Source organism: Polypterus senegalus, chromosome 18, assembly GCF_016835505.1.
Source record: "Polypterus senegalus isolate Bchr_013 chromosome 18, ASM1683550v1, whole genome shotgun sequence".
NCBI classification, from domain to species: domain Eukaryota; kingdom Metazoa; phylum Chordata; class Cladistia; order Polypteriformes; family Polypteridae; genus Polypterus; species Polypterus senegalus.
This window is the reverse complement of record NC_053171.1, coordinates 87,953,893-87,973,954: the sequence shown is the minus strand read 5'-3', so window position 1 is coordinate 87,973,954 and position 20,062 is coordinate 87,953,893. Positions and strand designations below refer to the sequence as shown.

At 37.1% G+C, this 20,062-nt stretch overlaps 1 protein-coding gene across 1 annotated transcript in view; it reads right to left on the bottom strand.

Annotated features, from left to right (window-relative positions):
- gtf2a1 (general transcription factor IIA, 1) overlaps positions 1-18,658 on the bottom strand; it is a 32,143-nt gene extending 13,485 nt beyond the window's left edge. The window contains exons 1-4 of the mRNA XM_039741325.1: positions 18,452-18,658; positions 10,837-10,938; positions 10,452-10,626; positions 5,404-5,468 (exon numbers count right to left, since the gene is read on the bottom strand). Coding sequence (XP_039597259.1) covers positions 5,404-5,468; positions 10,452-10,626; positions 10,837-10,938; positions 18,452-18,481 — 372 coding nt within the window. The 5' untranslated portion in view covers positions 18,482-18,658. The remainder of the gene's footprint in view (positions 1-5,403; positions 5,469-10,451; positions 10,627-10,836; positions 10,939-18,451) is intronic.
- Between the last annotated feature and the right edge of the window lie 1,404 nt (positions 18,659-20,062).

Here is a 20,062-nt window from a genome sequence, read left to right as displayed (position 1 = left end):
CTGAGAAGGCAGTCATTATGCAGTTAAATGACCACCTAAATAAACATGCTATTCTTGATAAATTTCAGTCAGGTTTTAGAACAAATCACAGCACAGAAACTGCACTCGTTAAAGTAGTAAATGACTTTGGGTAAATGCAGACAGAGGCCATTTATCTGTTCTCATCCTCTTAGATCTGAGTGCTGCATTTGACACCATTGATCACAACATTCTTAGAAATCGCCTTAGTCAATGGGTGGGCCTCTCTGGCAGTGTCTTAAATTGGTTTGAATCCTACCTGACAGGGAGAAAATTTTTGTTAGTTGTGGGAATTACAACTCAAGACACATGATATCCAATATGGTGTTCCACAAGGCTCTATCCTGGGTCCGCTGTTATTCTCAATCTACATGCTTCCGTTAGGTCAGATTATCTCAGGGCACAACGTGAGCTACCACAGCTATGCTGATGACACACAGCTGTACTTATCAATAGCACCTGATGACCCTGATTCTATTGATTCACTAACACAATGTCTGACTAGTATCTCAGAATGGATGAATAGTAATTTTCTCAAGTTAAATAAAGAGAAAACTGAAATTTTAGTGATCAGCAATAATGGATACAATGAGGCTATTAGAAATAAACTGGATACATTAGGATTAAAAGTCAAGACGGAGGTAAAAAGCTTAGGGGTGATTGTTGACTGTAATCTGAATTTTAAATCACATATTAATCAGATCATTAGGACAGCATTTTTCACTTAAGAAACATAAGTAAAGTTAGACCTCTTATATCACTGAAAGATGCTGAGAAATTAGTTCACGCGCTTGTTTTCAGTCGACTAGATTACTGTAACGCACTCCTCTCAGGACTACCCAAAAAGATATAAATCGCTTGCAACTAGTGCAGAATGCAGCTGCTAGAATCCTAACTAGGAAAAGAAAATCAACACATTTCTCCAGTTTTGATGTCACTACACTGGTTACCTGTGTCATTCAGAATTGACTTTAAAATTCTGCTTATGGTTTATAAAGCCTTAAATAATCTCGCCCCATCTTATATATCGGAATGTCTGACACCTTATATTCCAAATCGTAACCTCAGATCCTCAAATGAGTGTCTCCTTAGAATTCCAAGAACAAAACTTAAAAGAAGTGGTGAGGCGGCCTTCTGCTGCTATGCACCTAAAATCTGGAATAGCCTGCCAATAGGAATTCGCCAGGCTGATACAGTAGAGCACTTTAAAACACTGCTGAAAACACATTACTTTAACATGGCCTTTTTATAACTTCATTTTAATCTTAATTTAACTTAATCCTGATACTCTATATGTTCAATTCATCATAATAACTATTCATGGTGGCTCTAAAATCGGTACTGACCCCTACTCTCTCTTCTGTTTCTTTTTCCGGTTTCTTTGTGGTGGTGGCCTGCGCCACCTCCACCTACTCAAAGCTTCATGATGCTCCAACAATGATGGACGGATTAAAAGGCAGAAGTCTACGTGACCATCATCATCATCAAGGCCTTCCGTGAGAATCCTAAACCCAAAGAGGACTGTTTCATTTATGTTAGGTAGAATGCCCAGAGGGGACTGGGCGGTCTCATGGTCTGGAATCCCTACAGATTTTATTTTTCTCCAGCCGCCTGGAGTTTTTGTTTTTCTGTCCCCTGGCCATTGAACCTTACTCTTATTCGATGTTAATGTTGATTTATTTTGTTTTATAATTGTGTCTTTCATTTTTCTATTCTTTAATATGTAAAGCACTTTGAGCTACTGTTTGTATGAAAATGTGCTATATAAATAAATGTTGTTGTTACACCTATTTCCATGCTCACATCACAATGTATAAAAACTAAACTTGCCGTAAAGCAATGCACATTCTCACACCAGCCTTAACCTGTGCATACACAAGTTTCAGCTTGGGTTTGCAAACTAGTGGCACACAGTGTCAAAACAGTGCTACTATTCCCGTGTGGATTCCTTTATTTTTTTAGTTTCACATTCCTGACGTGGCTTTATTGAATAAACTAATAAACGATATGCAGTTAATTTAAGTGTAAGGCATCCGATTGTAATCAACCTGTAACAATATAATGGTGCCTGGAATTGTCAAACTATTCCAAATACTATAGCTGTTTTAGCATTGTTAATCTCTGTGCACTACTCAGTATTTTAACCCACTGTATTGGAGTGTGAACTGCAGGTGATAGGAAAGAGGATTATCAGGATACAGCATCTAGCAGAGGCAGAATCGGCCATGCGCATAGTCTGAAATGCTCCCATATGGCAAACGCTTCAGAGCCTTTTCTTTCAGGACCTGACAGTTCAGAAGTAGTTTGATTGAAATCTAAACGCACTTAATCAGTCCATCAAGTGCCATCAGTAGAACCAATTGTACTTCCAAGTACAACTACCTCACTTTAACTTGCACTACAGTTGTAATATTGCACAACCGGAGCCACTTATGCTTACATATTGTATATTTCTTTTTTTTTTTAAATTTTATTATTTAATCATTTTATAGGAAAATAAATTTATGAAGGATTTGCATATTGAATCTCATTGTACCATACAACGATAAAGGAAGTCAATTCAGTAGAAGACAGAGTGTATTTACAGATGATGACGACTAGCTTCTAAGTCGATTTAGATTTCCAAGCGCTATCTTCATGGAGTTAACATTTTTAAGATGAAATGCAGTAAAGTATGTATATTACACTGGCACCCCGTTCAGGGATTGTTCCTGCCTCGCCCTGTATGCTTGCCGAGACTGGCGCGAACCTGGATAGATAGATGGATGGAATAATTAAAGATGTACAACAAAGATATTTCAATGTTCCTTAAAAGTTTTGAAGAATCTGCGTTCTAAGCTTACAGATGGCATGACTTTTAATAAAGAGCTGGTTGTGTAGTGATTGAAAGGAATGACATGAATTAGGGGTTAGCATGTTTGAAAGATACAGTACTGCTGAAATAAATTTAATTGAGGGTCGCACAAGCAACCACCTTACGGATGGCAGGAACAATCTCTGGATGGGGCACCAGCATATCGCTACCGTGTACTCCGGTTTAATATATGCTTTAATTCCCATCATCCTGAAAATGATATCAAGTATACAACTTAGTATTTAAATTGTTCAGACAGCTTTAATAAAAATGAATGCAATGTATTCTGTGTCCTGTCAGTGTAACAGAAAGCCCGTTTAAGAACATAGTGATTCACACACAGAGTACATACAGGTAGAAGAACACATAGAATATGAAGCATTTAATGTGCTATTTTAGTTATGATGAGATTTGAGAAACTAGTAAATGAAAAGAATTTTAAGATGAAGTTTACGACGTTCTACTTTAAATGACAAAATAAACCACGAGACTGAAGTGGACATGGCACTTTTTTTTTTTTTTTTTTAAAAACTGTGTCCCTCCCTCAACCCCCCTTTTCTCTGTACTCTAATATGCTTCCGTATGACAGTGGGAAACGACTCCCCTTTTTACAGTGACTTTGATATCTGACCACTTTATTATTTCGGGCAGTGTGTGACTTTCTGAACTTGAGTTTCTCCATCACCCTGTCACTCAAATTCCTTTTGTTGTTTATACCACTGCTTAAATCAACAAATAGTACATTTTTTCCTTGCCTCCACGTGGTACTTGCTAAAGTTCTCTTTTCCCCATGCTTTTGCCATTGTCATTTCATATAACGCTAAACATAAGGGGCTATTTATATTGATTTGCATATTAAAACATGCAAAATTCTGGAGAAGTCGGGTTGGGGCAGCAGTGTTACTTTTCACACGGACTAGGACTTATGTAATGGAAGTGTGAGGAAGATGGTGTACGGACAGTTTTGTGCATCTGAATTTTTTTCCCTACACCATGTTTTAGAGTGAATTCTACGCACAGCGTTATGCATGAGGCTCCTGGAGTCTTATTGTCAAGTATACAGCCACGGCCAAGTTCCTATGCCCGATTTGGGTAGAGGACTTGGTGTTCATTGGCTCAATTGTGCCAACAGCAGAAGTTTGTTATACTGAAATAATCTTCAGACACAGTTGCAACCACTTTTCCACAAAATAAAGTTCACATTAGCAAATTCAGCCCTCAGGATAGTGCAGGAGTTTCAGCATGGCTACAAGTTTTCATTCTAACCAGTTTCACAAATCAATGCATCAATCTAACTGATTTGTTTAATTAGCCAGCCACGCCCAAACCTTAGTTTACATTCAGCAAATATGCTAGAATGACCAGAAATGTAATTTGCCACACCTTTAAATGGTTAACCAATTCTTTCTGGCCAGAAAACCCAAGCTGTAATTTATAAGATTCAGTGACACAAAATGGTATTTAATTATACACAAATAATACTTTAGAAATACTCCCAGCATGCAGAAGTTTACATACAGTTAAAGATCAACTTAACAGCATATCCCCATAGAGTCTGGCCATTACCCAAAATCCCATCCAGTAAAACATTCAACATAGTGACAAATCTGACCAGGAACATTTGAAACAGGGAGATCCATTTTGAAGTCCATCTTTTTAACTGATGAGAGAAAAAGAAGTTGTTCGGGCACATGGATATTATCTGCCAAAGGAAGATTCACCCATATAAACAATGCTGTGGGGCTGCTTTGTTGCTCCAGGTACAGGGAAATATTGTACAGGTACAACAGATCATGAAGAAATATATTCATATTTTGAAGGATAATGCAAAGAAATCTGGTGCCAGTTATGCTTTAGGTTGCTGTTGGGTCTTCAAGATAATAACCAAAGCACATATCACAACATAGTTGGTCTAAAACTTTAAACAACAACGAAGTCAAGGTCCTGGAGTGGCTTACTTAAGCCCAGATCTCAATCCTATTAAGAATCTTTGGTGGGAGCTCAAGGTTAAGGTCGATGCTTGAAAGCCATCTAATTTGGGTAAGCTGGGGTAATTTGCCTTAAAGAATGGGCTAAGATCCCTCAAGAGACATGTGCCAATTTTGTTGGAAATTATAGTAAGTTTACATGTACATTGAATACAAAGTTTCAGTGGGCTAATATTTTTGATTTCCTTTTTCTTTCTTTTACTTGTTGTGTCATTAATTTACTTTTCTCCATTATTTGCATTGCATGGTTACGGACTGTCATTCCAACCCTACCCTAATTATGTCTGATCTTTGTATATTTAATTTGATAAGGTTTAATATGTGTTAGTTTACCAAGCTGTGCCTGCTAAAATGTTGTAGCATTTTTCTATACCAGCTAGAAACAATTCTCAGTGCACTGTAAACTAACTGATATTAAACATATACACTTATGGTTAGAGGCAAATTCCAAAAACATTGACAATACTCAACACAAAATAAAGCTAAAGCAATTGATCACACTTAAGTTTATTACAAACCTATATTAAAATGTCTTAATCTTACCATTCCTGTGGCATTCATGTGTTGTATGATTTTCGGATCCTGTACAATAACCTGTTGCTGTGGGGCTATATAGGGAAGGGGTATGGGAAGGGGATTGGAGAAACAAATTTATATATTCATTAGATCGTGGTACTTTTAAACACACATTCTACATCCAAAACCTTGGGTGTTTCCAGTTTTTCCTTTTATTAAAATTCTGAAAGGTACTGGGAGACAACTGCATAATCTTAGACAGTTCAGAAACAAGAATTATTGTTTAGGACATTTGGGCAGAAAATACATGTAAGAGAGGAAAATACATTTATCAGATCTCTCTAAAATAGAGACCTGACAAAATATTCTGTAAAGAAAGAATAGTATCCAGTAACTGTCATATACTAAACTTATAATGGAAAGAGTTTTCAGGTTTAAAATAGATTGCGGTACCTCCTTTTCTTATGTGAGGGATAAACATTGTATGTAGTGAAAGTTCTCCCTGCATTTCTGTGAAAATAGTGTAAAACTGTAAAATTGCTGAGCTTACTTTCTATACATTATACACACACAAAAAAAAAATGCCTCAAGTTAGACTATAATCGCAATCACAAAATGTCACTTGAATACTTTCAGTTAATTGAATGTTAATGCAAGGTGAATTAGCTGTCCCCCAAAAATGCCACGGCTGTACAACCTCCTGGCTGCTCAAACTGTAAAGACTTGTGTTTCATATAAACCCTTAAAATATGGCAATTGTCACATGTGAAAGTAAATGCGCAAAACCTTTCAGACCTTACTGATCGAGGTCTTTAAGCCCTATACTATCAACTGAGGCTGCAGTTTGATGTGATACACTTTGCAATAAAAAGTGGTGGCTAATGATTTAGATTGTGTAACGGACATAAGTTGTACATTCAGGGATTGTGCACGTTTTGCCCTTTAGTGCAAAGCTAAGGACAATGTGCTATTTAAAATTATCCACACCAAGTTTAATCCTTTGAACTGCCTGGGAAAGGATTAAACAAAAACCCCCATCATCAAACTTTCTCAGTCACTTTAAAATTAAAGGGTTAGATCATGGGTTCCCCAACATTAAGTCAATGCTCTCCCAAAATAGGGTACCATCTTTTCAGTGCCCCCCATCAATATAAAGCCAATGCAGCAAAGCACAGAAACATTTTGGATATCTGCTACTGCAAATACTAGTCACACTGCATGATTTTGTATAATAGTACACCAGTTAAAGGCAGAAACAATCCCTGGACGAGGCATTGCAAGGTGAATACAAGCACTCACATACACTAGCGTCATTTTAGTGTCAGCAAATCCGCATATCTTTGCAAGGAAACCAGAGCACACTGTGGAAATGCAGCAGGAAAACGTGCAAACTCCAGTCAGAGAATACCAGCGACGTGACTCCCTGTGAGACAGCAGTGCTCACGCTCTGCCACCGTGTCTCCCCCATGTGTGCAGTTATTAAGTGTTCATTATTTAAACAAATTTAACGATTTATCTGTAAAATGTAACATACATACTTTAATGCATTTCATCATGAAAGTGATAAAGTATAAATCTTAGGATTCTAAATGTGTAGAGAGTTAGAATATCATACATTTAATGTGTTCTGTGTGGCGATCTACTGCTGTTTGCCGCTGCTGTCAGGTCCAGAGGAAGCCAAAGGGAAAAAAAAAAAAGACAGCACATAAGACTTTTAAAATGTATCGTGTCATTACGATAGGGAATATGCGACGCTTGAATATAAAAGCACCACGAATGCATTTGTATGTCGCAATTTTGCTTCCCCACATCGAACTATTCATCAAACATCGAAACGCGCGCATCAATCTCGCAGCATCCGCAAAGTGGCTTTCTGTCACAAGTAAATAGTAAACAGAGACTCTGACGTCACATTCCAACTTTTAGCAGACTGCGCCCCCGGACTTTTATCTGGTACTGCAACTCGCGCATGCATTAATTTCTGAGGACCTGCTCAGAGGACGCGTCAAATGAATGCTGGGCACGCGTGGCAGCCATGATGCGTGCGCGTATGTGTTCTGAGTGTGAAGTATAAACGAGCCCTTACTAGTTAGAACATAAAGATTTCTTAACTCCCACCCTCGTTCTAATAATGTATTTGAGGATTTTAACAAGCAATTACAGATAATGTGTGCGCTTATGTCTTAATTTTACTTACATACACCAAATGCTTTTTAATGCAAGAACAGTAGCCTTGTTTGATAAGGAATAAAAATTAAAGCCTAAAATTTCTAGATTTAAAGTTTACGTGAATTAGAAATTATATATGAATCCAGATCAAAAGTAGCACAAACAAAAAAAACTGAAGTCAAATGTGAAAGTTGAGTGTTTAATAGAGTCACTGTCAATGCTGTGTTGCAGTGGTGATAATTTTAAGCACAGTTCTGATCCTAATTTCAGCCTAATCCTGTACTTATTTTTAAAGTAGGGATAAAGGTTGCCAGAATTTGGCGACTTAGTTTGAAACAATGGCATTCTGTTGATTATATTGATGATATTAAAATAAAAAGATGCAGTATTTTAATGATTGTTAAAAATTCAATTTTGTTCTTCATCATATATTCTTCTGCCTTAGTCTATGAGAGAGACAGCGGCAGAGAGTGCAGCGTTTTAAAAGAGGGTTTTCAATGTCAGTAATTATTTTAGCTATAGGAATGTTCTATATGGAGTTTCATATGACGTCCTTGTCTTGACTGCTAACTTGACAAAACTGTCCACAAGAAAGCCATAATAAAAATAAAGATCACCCAAGTTTACTGTAGTCCTGAATGTTATTTCTCAAGTGTCTGCTCATACCCATAAGTATTCAGCTGGCATTCTGTACTGTAAAGTATTCCTGCTCTGCCCTACACTCAATCCAACACCAAACAGTTGCATTATTTTAATAATAGACTGCATTTAACATGTTTGAGGAATTACAAGCTAATGGAACTTTTATGCACGTTATCATTTCAATTGTACATTCAGGGAATAAAGTTTACGAAGAATTGTTTCTGTAAGTATCAGTTTTGCTTGGAAAGTTGGTTTGCTCTTGCTACCCTTACTCAACAGTACAGGAACATTAAGCACTTTAAACTTTGCTGATGCACCACAAGCAAAAAGATAAAAGCAGCAGAAATCAATTTTTACAGCCAAACTGCAATTCTAATCTAACCTCACGAAATGATGTAAAAAGAAACTGGCATAAAGCTTGTAATGGAAGGATTTTTCTCTGTAAAAAGCAAAGGTGAAATAAAGAGAGGGAGGGGGAATCAGGAGAGCAGATGGGCGTTGGTCGCTTCAGCGCAGAATCAGCTATAGAAACTAATGTTTTGGGAAAAACAGCCGGGAATGTTCTAAAGATACAGCCAAGGCTATGTAAGGAGTTGTTTTTCACTTCGAGAGGCTTTTTTCACATGTAAGCATATTACTGTGTCTTCTGGTATCAGGCACTAGTCTCAAGGCCGAGTATAAGAAAAAATAGCGCCGTGTCCCGTGGAAGGAGGGGGTATGCTGAAACTGATCACTTCTGCATACACGGCTTCCACGTAGGCCGCTCTTGGGCAAGGACACCTAATTAGTATATAAGGGAAGGTTCCGCCCTCAGCTTCTTTGGACGCTCAACCGTGGGGAAAGGCGCACACCGCCCGGTATCTGATAAAAGGCACACGTGGTTGATCCACTGACGAGACTGACACGCGGGCTCCCTCAGTCTACTGGTCTAGGATGATGGCTCTGGGTCTTTTGATGTGTGTTACTGTATGTATGTTATTGTAAGTATAAGTTTGTCTCTTTAAGCATATATATTTATTTTTATAACCTATTGTTACTGCATTTTACTATTCATATGTATTTATATGTTATAATTGAATAAGTAAATTTTATTGAAGTATCTGACCTCTTCTCTCTGATTTTTGCCCACTTATTCTAAAGAACCCCTTGAACCATTTTCCCAAATCAAAACAAGCTATAGACCAATTTAGGGATACTGGCAAATATACTGTAATTATCAGCATAGAACTAGTGGTCTTCTGTCCAAAATTATAGATTTGACTGTAGGAATAGGTGTGGTTTAAGTTTTTTTCAATCAATGTAGGACACACAGATTCTCACCTTGACTTCTGTCCAAGCATTTTGGCTAGTGATGCAGGTGTGGGTTTGTTTCTGACCATAAAAGTTCAGCCAGGTGGTTTTCACAGCAAATCAGTCTCTTAATAAACCTCTTTAGTTTCTTTGTCAAAAAATCTCATCTCCTCCCCCGGAATGCTCATATTTCTATAAAATTTTGGCACTATAACACCCTTCTGGAGGAGATACATAGATAGACCTATGTATTTAGGTGTCACAAAATGGTAAAATTGTTCACATCTTACATCTTAACATGGATTTACTGCAGCCCAAACACACATACAAATGAAATGTCTGTAAATCCTGAGACCAACACCTGTTTTAGTTAAACAGCAAATATGCCTTTAATAGGCCTGTTTCAGGAACATTTGCATTTAACAGGTAACCAACGCCATAACCTTGTGGTTACTCTGTACAGTTGACATGCAATATCTATACACTATCAATTATAGAAGTTTGAGCAGCTAGTTACACTAGAATACTATTTGTCCATGTGTATAATTAAAGTGAAAAAACAGTAGAATCCAAATGTAAATATCAGAAATCCCAAGCATAATCTGTAAGACGACTTCAATTTCCTTGAGATGATACTAGATAAGCCAAAATATATTTTTAAAGGGAAGAAAAGTAAACTTCCAAAATCACTACCGGAATACACAAAAGAATAACTCCACATAAATACTACAGTGGAATAACCCTCTCCGGCATTGACATACTTGAAGGCAGTTGTTCCAGGTTCTCTTTGGTAGAAAAGCCCTAATGATTATTCAACCTACAGCATAGATCTAGAAAACTACAGCCATTTTGTCCATTTCAAAAACAGTAACCTTGTTAAAGATAAAAAAAAAGGTATACTTAAAGCTTTTCTAATTAAAGCAAACATTAAATACTGAATATAGAGGTTGAGTGCAATGAGGCAACCAGCTTACCTTGCTGTGCTGGAGGAATAATAACTTGCTGCTGCTGTGACTGATGTTGTACCTGTTGCTGCTGTTGCTGCTGCTGTTGTTGCTGCTGAGCTGCCTGTGCTTGTAACAGCAGCTGCTGTTCTTCTGTATGAAAACCATCTACTGCTTTGGACTGCATTAGTTTGTTCTCCCATAACTAAAATATTAAAATACAAAACTGGTCAAAGATGTAAAATCACAAAATTTTCTTCAGTTACAACTATTTGTATTCAGTAAATCTATTAATTTATGCATACATAATGATCTTCACAATTCTGTAAACTGGCACTGTATAAACTAATTAATCCTCAGCAACTAACAAACCCAGCAGACTATAATCAAAACAAAGGGATAATTAAATCCTTACCGTTCTCAGTTCTAGAAGAACTTGCTCATCCACACCCTCATCAAGGAAGAGCTCACGTACATCATTGATTACATCTTCAATTACTGATCGATATAATTTAGGCTGTAACGAAAAAAATAAATCAGAACCTCTTAAGTGGGAGGAAAAAAAAAAAACACAAAAAACAATCATCAAATCCAGTCGTCTCATTTCTCATACAAACATTTCAAATCACAATGACAGACACCTCTGTTTTAAAAATGTTTATTGCTGATACTGCCTCACAGCTTCAGAGTCCAGCATTAAGAAATCCATGTCAAAATTAAACAGAAATCAGTAGCCAGAGGAGGTACTTGAAAGCCACATTTAATAAACCCTAGATAAAAAGTACACAGACCTAATTATCCATTTATAGTAATCTTGAACACATGGCTGAAAACGGATTTTATTTCTATATCTGCAAGATGGTTAACCTTACCAACACAGGCGTTTTCAGGTTCAGTCTTATGACCTCCCCAACACCACCATCTCCTCAGCTGCAGGTTCACACTCAGCGAGTCATTTTTCAACTTTAATTTCACTTTCAACCAGCCGACCTAGAAAACCCCTGGTTTAATCCCAACAACCTAGAAATGATTTATAAAACAATAGCCAGACAACCACCAACTGCAAACAAAGTGTCCTAGTTTTCTAGGACTTCAGAGAAAATCCAGCCCTCCCAGCTCAGAATAATTAAACCTGTTTGGGAACATGCATGTGCTGTTCACATTCACTAAAGCAGGAAAAATAAATAAAATTCTGGGAAATAGATGGTGCCATGTCGACACTCGAAGTTTTGGATTTTGGAGCATTTCAGATTAGAGATACATTCTTGTTTGTGTTATACACTTTGTGTACCATATTTTTAAAACAAGTCAGTATTTCATGCAGTCTTTCTTGAAATGCAAAACAATTCACTTTAGCACAGCATTGTATACATCTCTCTCAGCCCAACTTTTACAAGTACTTTGATAAATTCAGGATTTGCTCAAACTCTACACTTTGGCTTTTTATGTTACTCATCAACATGATCCCACACAGCTCCAACTATATCGTGGTCTTGACACTTAGGTGGTCAGTCTAATACTGCTAGGTGTTGCACCTACAGACTTCTACTTCAAGCAGGTCTAACATTTTTCAACTTGTTTATATGATTGAAGGATTTACATTGGTGGGAAATACCTTTGCCAGAGCCAAGCACTCCACTGGGATTTCCTTCTATTCATCAAATACCATCAGCTTTTTAAGCCACAATCCACCCAGTTTATTTAATTTTCTTTATGACAACTTCAACAGCTCATCTTCAAATATTTTTGGTTAACTACTGCTCATGATTACAAAGTACATTCACTACTACACCCTTTTATTCGTTAAACTGCACCACCACTACACCTGCGTATATTCCACAAAGCATGCTTACAGACCCAAGACATGGCACGAAATGTCTTGCTTGAATAGGCCTCGTTTTAGAAACAAGGGTCAGTCAGTTTCACAGTTTCCTTTGAGAAGATGGGCTTAGGCAATCCACAATTATGTCCACAAATAATTTAACAGTGAAGAATCTCAGGAAATAAAATTACAGAGAACATCTATCATGAGTCAGAAAAAGGGAAGAGTGCAGCATGTACAGATTGAGCACCTGTAAATTTCATTAGTAAGTTGATGGGATGCAAGTCAAGTGTATTATAGAATAGCTCAGAAAAGTATAGAGTTTTAACGACTGTAAAAATAGGACATACTATATAAAAACGATCCCATTTTAATTCAACAAAATAATCTTTGCATGACCATTTCTGATTTTAATGAAACCTGGCATATGAATTACACCTAACTTTCAGAGCTCAGAAAATGTAAAATCTATTAAGATATGGGCACCTTTCTTCACTGTGGAAAGCTGTAACTTCATTCCAACAAGTCTAGATTGTTTTTCCAAGGTCAAAGTTCACCTTGCAAATTTTTTTTAAACAAAAATACAAAATAAGTTATTTATATTTAATGACATAAGCACAGGGGCAAATTGTATGCACAAAATTGACCAATTACAATTTTCAACTAAAAAAGCAGTTTATGTTATTTATTGAAAGGGATGAGGGTGGGTAAAAGAAAAATTTTCCACCTGAGAAGAAAGTACTGCCTACCTGTTTTGAAACAAAAACAAAAAATAAAAACCCTTCAAAAGGGGTTTAGGAGCTACAAGGCTCTGAACTTGGGGGTGGGGGGTTTCAGTGTCACTGTACTTAAACATTTATCTCACTCTTAATCCTTTCATTTCATAAACAAATATCATATTGATGGCTAGGTTGGTTAAGGGATGAAAGGATAAGCTCATGACAAGAAAAGCAAAAACAAAGCAAGTTAAAAAGCAAAATGTTCTTTAGTGTGCCCCTGCAGGTCCTTGTAATGGAGCTGAACGTTGACAGTAGACATGGGCTTGACATTGACGATGGAAAAAGACACAAAATGTGTGCTAGATGCACCAACCAGGACAATTTTTGTCGAAACTTTGTAAACTTCTAAAATTCCATTTTCATTTAGGGATGTTTTTTTCTATATAAGCTTGGTACAGTTCTTTCAGATCACATAAAATGAGCCTCTTCTGGACGTTTGCTTTTATGCTATTCCTCCAAAACACGGATACGCATTTTTTTTTTTAAAGTCTGAACAAAAGTGCGGCTAGATATGGAATAAAAATTAAAAAGCCTGAAACTTTCTTACTTTTAACTTACAAAAACGTTCAAAGCTTCAACGTGAGCCAATGTACTACTGAGCCAGTAGATACAGGCCATGTCTGTCAAGAAAAGCCTAGGCCTGCTTAAACATTTCATCACCTATTGATCAGACAACCTAACTGCAATAAAGTTAAGTTCAGAGTCTACTGTATACGTAAAGTTTTATTCTTAAAGCAAAGCGTGAAAACTTTTTTTTTTTTTTTTGACAGACAGGTGAATGTTTTAAATCAACATGCATATGTACAACACTTTATAGTTATAAAAAAAAAAAAAATTCTAAGCTCTGCGATTTATATGCCATGTATCACCAAAATCAAAAATTTTGAAAATTTGTTTAATTAAAATGGAAAGACCCACAAAGTTGGTGGTGGTCTTTTCAGCAGTTGAACAATAATTAGTACTTGCTCCAACACAATAAAAGAAACGAGCCTACAATCAAAACTGTAAAGGCTGTATCACAATCTAAAGCAGCCCGATAGAAAACTAAATGTAAATGGCATTACTCACATATGTTTAGTGGACACTCATCTGATTTGCCCATTTTGATTGAGCAAGTGTCCTAGGTTGTGAATGGTCACACAAAAGCATGAGACTTAGTAGCTGAACATATTTTCAACTATCTATGAATGTTCACCAAGCTCCATTTCACCAAAACCACAAAAGGGATGCACCACAGTATTCCCTTTGTGCGTCCAAAAAAAACAAAGAGCAGGAAATGTCAAATTGTTTTGCTTTAAAGGATCACCACATGTACCCCCGCCCTTCCCTATTTCAACTGGGTGAGAGAAAGAAAGACAAAATGTAGAGTGCATAACTCATGAAATGGTGTTAATTGAATAATTTCTTTATAATGCATTATTTAAAATATTCTGTGAAGAGATGTAGATCATCTTCAAGTTCCGATCAGCCAAAAATCTACTCCACATTAAATGTAAATCTGGTAAGAGCTACAGTGAAACTCTAAAGCCAAAAAGGTTAAAAAAATAAATAAAAAAAAGGAAATAAACACAGTGTTTATCAGTATTGAAACTAAACAGCGTTCAAAATGTGTATTAACATCACCAACATATTTTATGGACATGTAACAATTCACTGTGAAACAAACACACAATATACAAATGCACTGATGCACCCAAACATTTCAGCCCATGATGTAATATAATTAAATAAAAATTGTGATGTTCAAATCTCAATTATCAGTTGGCGGCTTTACTGCAAACATAAGGCCGCACAGAGTATGCCACAGCAAATTTTACACAGTGTACTGATGTACAGTATATGGAATGAATTGTAAAAGCAGTCCTATGCTTACTATGGACATAAATATTGCAAATCTACTTGAACGGTTATGGGACAAACTCACAAAACGGATCTCTTACGAGATGTTGAAGGCAGACATTTTTGGCTACAAGAAAATTTTAACCCTCATGGAAATAAAACCAGCTGTAAATAGCAGTCATGTATAACTTTAGTGTAAGACAGCCAATGGAATTGCAGACTACTCACAAAGATACTGTAACATTATTCCAGTTTAATTCATGCTCTTGCATGAGTCAATGAAGTTAAAAACCCACTTTAAAAAAAAAATTGTAGGTGGAGCCAGTATTTAATTTTGCTTTGCTTTAAATGTGTCAGGAGGGCACAATGATCCTCAGTGCTGCAATTGTTTAACAATAAAAATAAGTAAAAACAGTAACAAAAAGCTCCATTAAATTTGCCATAAAAATCTTACGCAATATTACCAGTGTGTTACCAACACTGCATAAAAACGAAAATTGGGGTTTGTGTCAATTATGTATATATTAATGGAAAGTTCATTGTTCAGAGAAGTTGCTTTACTGATTGTGTCCAGATTTGTGAAAGGGTAGGGCACAGCAAGTATTAGGGATGTTGCAGCAGCTACAAAATGCAGTCTCTGATTAACTTAAAACTGGAAACAAACTCTGAAGAGGGTGAGACTTCTTTTGTGGAATCTAATGTAAAGGATGTGCCATTATCTTTGACACAACTGCTGAAATCTCACACTTGGTCCACAAATAGTGACATTAAATTTGAGTAAGGAGTATATCCAAAAAAAAAGGTGTGTATATCAAGTCCTAAGCTGGAATGTATACAACAGACATTGAGGGACTATTTTGAAATGTACAAATACTGCATGATTAAATGACACTGAAAGTTGCCTTGTGTAACAGAAGATGCAGCATAGAACATCTGACTTATTATGCATTACACTTGGGGGGTCTTCATAGGCAGTCCTTCAAAGAGTGGCTGCAGGTTTTTGTACCAACCTACACACATCAAACCTTGCCAATAAACAATCATATTTAATTTTTTGGCTTGTTAATGTTTTCATTCTGAAATGAAAGGTCATTCTTATATCCTAGCTTTTTGACATCATCCAAATGACGTCTAGTTTAAAGCAGATGAGTAAATCACAGTTCTTCACTTTTCTTGTTAGTATCCTCCCAAATACTTTATTGAACTATATTTCTAGAGTAAACAGATGTGTAAATGGAAACAAGTTAGATGGAGAACTGCTGGTTCTTTTGACATTTGCTTTGTATTGCTAGCATGAGCATTAAATATTAAACAATGAATGCATATATTTAGGACTAAAATTAGCATTAAGGGAGGGGAATTTTAACAAGTAAAATGAAGCATAAAAATGTTGTTTGAGCAATAAAACTTTAATGAGTAATCAGTAATTGCTATTGAAACTAAGTTGAACAATGCCACACAGCATAGACTGGGCCAACCCGTTTTCAACAAATGAGCTCAAATTAATAGAGTTCAGCAAAACAGGACAGACTCCAATAAATTACAGGTAACAGTGCGAGTCTTCACAATTCCAGTGCAATGAGGTCTCCGATTTAGTGGCCAATATCAAACATGACAATTCTATGTGAAATAACATGCTTACACACTTGTGGATATGGACTCAGAACAGTGTTGTACATTATTTTACTTTTAATTTAGTCCCATAAAAAAAAAAACAAAAAAAAAAAACACACACACACTTGGGATTAAAACCCCTCCAAAAGGTCAGAGTACATCACCAATTCCACATGGCCAGGTTCAGCTGCAATAACTACAAATTAGTCATCCACCTATTGGTCTCCCTAGGGACAAAAAAAATGTGATCTTCCTACCAAACACCACAGTGGGTCAAAAGAGCAAAAAGTAAAAGTTCCCTTACTACTGGAATATTCCCATCATCTGCAAATTTCATTTTTGTGTCTATAGAGAACGAAATATGCTCGAAAGTATATATTGATAGGAACGATCATGAACGTCTCCAAATGAATTTGTCTAGCCTCATTTCTAGGGCAACAAAACAAGGCTCATGGAACATGAACATCGCTGTCACCAAGCATTTCACCGTACAGGCGTTCTGCTTCTGTATTTGCGCAGCAAGTCCGCAGTAACGCAAACTACAGTTCAATTCCGAAATTAACCTCCCAATTGACAGATGTAAAGCGACGAAAATCTTAACCTATAATTGCATCACAAACGGACTTGTGCCAAATAATCATACGCTGTATCCGTCAACTTTGGAATCCGGTTTCAAAACTGCGGAACTGGCCCAGTTCCTAGCTGCTACTCAATTGCATAACCATCGCTATTCATGAAATTACGCTAAAGGTTCAAGCTGTTAGGCGACCAAAACCAGTTGTACAATAAAATGCCACGACGTACATCACGAATTTCCCAACTAAACCGCAAGCCCGTCACAGCGAAGGCCTTAAAGCATCGGCAGCACAACATGTAGGCCGCTCTCCTGCAAGCACTCTGCCGCGCGCCTCCCTCCTTAAGCCGACTGCTCTCTATTTAAAGCCCAATCTGGTGTTTATAAGGAGAGTGTGTGACGTATAGCCGAATAGCACCTTCCCATCCCTAGCAGAGTCTATATTAGAGAGCCGCAATGGCTCTATATAAAGGCAGAGAAAGGGGAGGAGGGTCGGAGTCAAGCGAGAGAGAAGGAAGGGAAGCCATTATAAAAGCGTGTCGTTCTTGGATCCTAAGGGAGACATTTCTCGACCAAGTGGCGTTCACTTCTCCCCATAGCAATTTCCTGGGGGGCATCAAGTGGCCGTGTCCTTTTAAAATGTATTTTCAGTTAATGGTGTTAACCAAAAGGCAATGTTTGTAAGACAGGGATCAGTTTTTAAAAGGGGTTTTTTTGTTTTCGGGCTGATGGCAAACATCGCGAGCAACGCTGATCTTTAAACAAAACGTTGAGAGAAATGGCAGGACTGTACAAAAAAAAAATAGGCATTTATCGCAAATAAAAAAATCCTACACCTCCCACTAAAATCTATCCAGAATGGAAAGCGCAGTGCACCATCCAATAGAACCAAACAACATACAAAAGGGTCTGCTTTACTGTCTAGTGTACATATGCTGAATAATAGGAACTTTGCGCTACAACTGTCGGGGGAGAAAAAGAGCGTTTGCATTCAAGCACGTGAAGGACCTTCACGAAACCAATTCTTACCTTACTTTTTAAGTTGGCGTTATATTCCCAAAAAACTGAAAAGATTTAAGAGGCGCGTGGTGGGTTTTCCAATTAAGCAAAACGTTGTGGAACACAACGTTACAGTGAATTCAGACTCCCAAGAGACCTATAAAGAGTAGGCATCCCACTAGACTTAAAAAAAAAAAAATAATTGGTTTCGCCCAAGTCCAAAAGCACTGACCGCCTTTTTTCTGTCCGCAAGTTGCAATTCAAAGTGTATGTCGAAAACTCCTTTTCTTGCCTCGTTTCCCCACTTGAGTGTGTTCACTTATTAAGTACGTTTTAGTCAGCAGCACAGAACATGTAATCGGCGTCATTATCTGACTGACTGTACACTCGGGAGGTTGCTTACCACTGGGTTCGAGTTTGCCGAGCTCGCCATTACTACGCTGAGTGTATATATGTATATACAAATTTAAAAACAAACAAAATAAAAAAAAAACTGTAATGACTACTGAAATATAAGCATTAATAAATTAAAAGCTATAAAATAATAATACTATCCATTAATCACTCAGCTCCCAGGGGCTGCGCTGTCCAGCCGTCCGCCCTTCGTCGCTCTCTCCTTTATATACCGTGCGATGAAGCTGCGAATGCGCGAGACACAGGGCAGGGTCAACCGGCAAGTACGTGGAGTACCGCGAGAGTTGAGCGGCGGGAGTGTTGCCAGGCGCCTAGTGGCCCGATGGGATTTGTAGTCGTTTTTTTGCTCCCTGTTAACAGACGTTACAGGTGAAACTCCAATAACTGTAGTAGAAAAAGGTAACAGCAACATTAGGAATTGAAAAACTGTTTTTTTTTAAATGATGTGTTTAATCTAAATCGGATAAGGTTATTTACAAAGCCCATTTTTTGTCTGTTTTTGAGCCTAATTGATTCTCCTCTTAACTGAAATTAAAGAGACTGGGTTGTTATTTTAAACAAGCAACAGCTTTTTAAGGTATGTAAGCAATGCACCGCTTGTGGGTAGGAAGTGGGCAACGATCATTTGACATCTGTTTTTCATATCATCTGTTTGCATTGGTAATTGTGGGACAACAGGTGCACTTCTTCATAACGATACCGAGAAAGATTGCCGCAAATTCAAATGTTGGGGACATTTGATCTGTAATGTGAATATATTTATTGTCCCAATAATAGTGTTGTGTTTCGTACATAATATACTTAGTGATGTGCATTTGCACAAGTGCTGTTTTAACTTCGCACTTGAACAATATGTTGGACTTTGGGGTGGTCTGCATGGGTACAAAATCTAGTGGATTCATCAGCTATGACCTATGTAAAGATGTCTGAATAAGATTATAAAACATATGTTAGTACTCTAGAAAACAGGAAAAAAAAAACAAAGAATAAACAACACCTGACCCTCAGCAGCAAAGAGTTTTGATGTAATCAAATTATTTTGAGATGGACATGAGACTGTCATGATTGTTAGCATAGTTAGCAGCTATAAAACAGACCTTTACAAGTTTGTGTGACTTTTTTTCTGAGGATGTGTCCATCAATTGAATTTTAAGAATCGGATCCTGCATTGTGTCCAATGCAGCTGGGAAAGGCTACATTTCTGTTCAAATCTGTAATGGAGTAAGTGGCTTCATGAACAGATTCTGAGGACGCAAAAATCACTGTGACAGGCTTATCCCATACACTTGTGATTTACAAAATATATTACAGTCTGTAGTCACTATAAAAAGTCTACTAACTTCAATTCAAATAATTTTTTATAAAGCTCAAAGAGTTGTATTTATCTACAGGCAAAATATAGATAAAATAAAATGCAACATAACAAATACAAGATACAGCCAAAAACATCATTCAGGTTAGTCTAAAGTCCAAGCATCAATGGTCACTAGGTAGGAACCATTCCTGGACATGATGCTAATTCACCACTGGGCACAACTATGCACAAATCTGCAAACACGGTATCAATGTTGAGTAATCTATGAACTTAATCTGCACATCC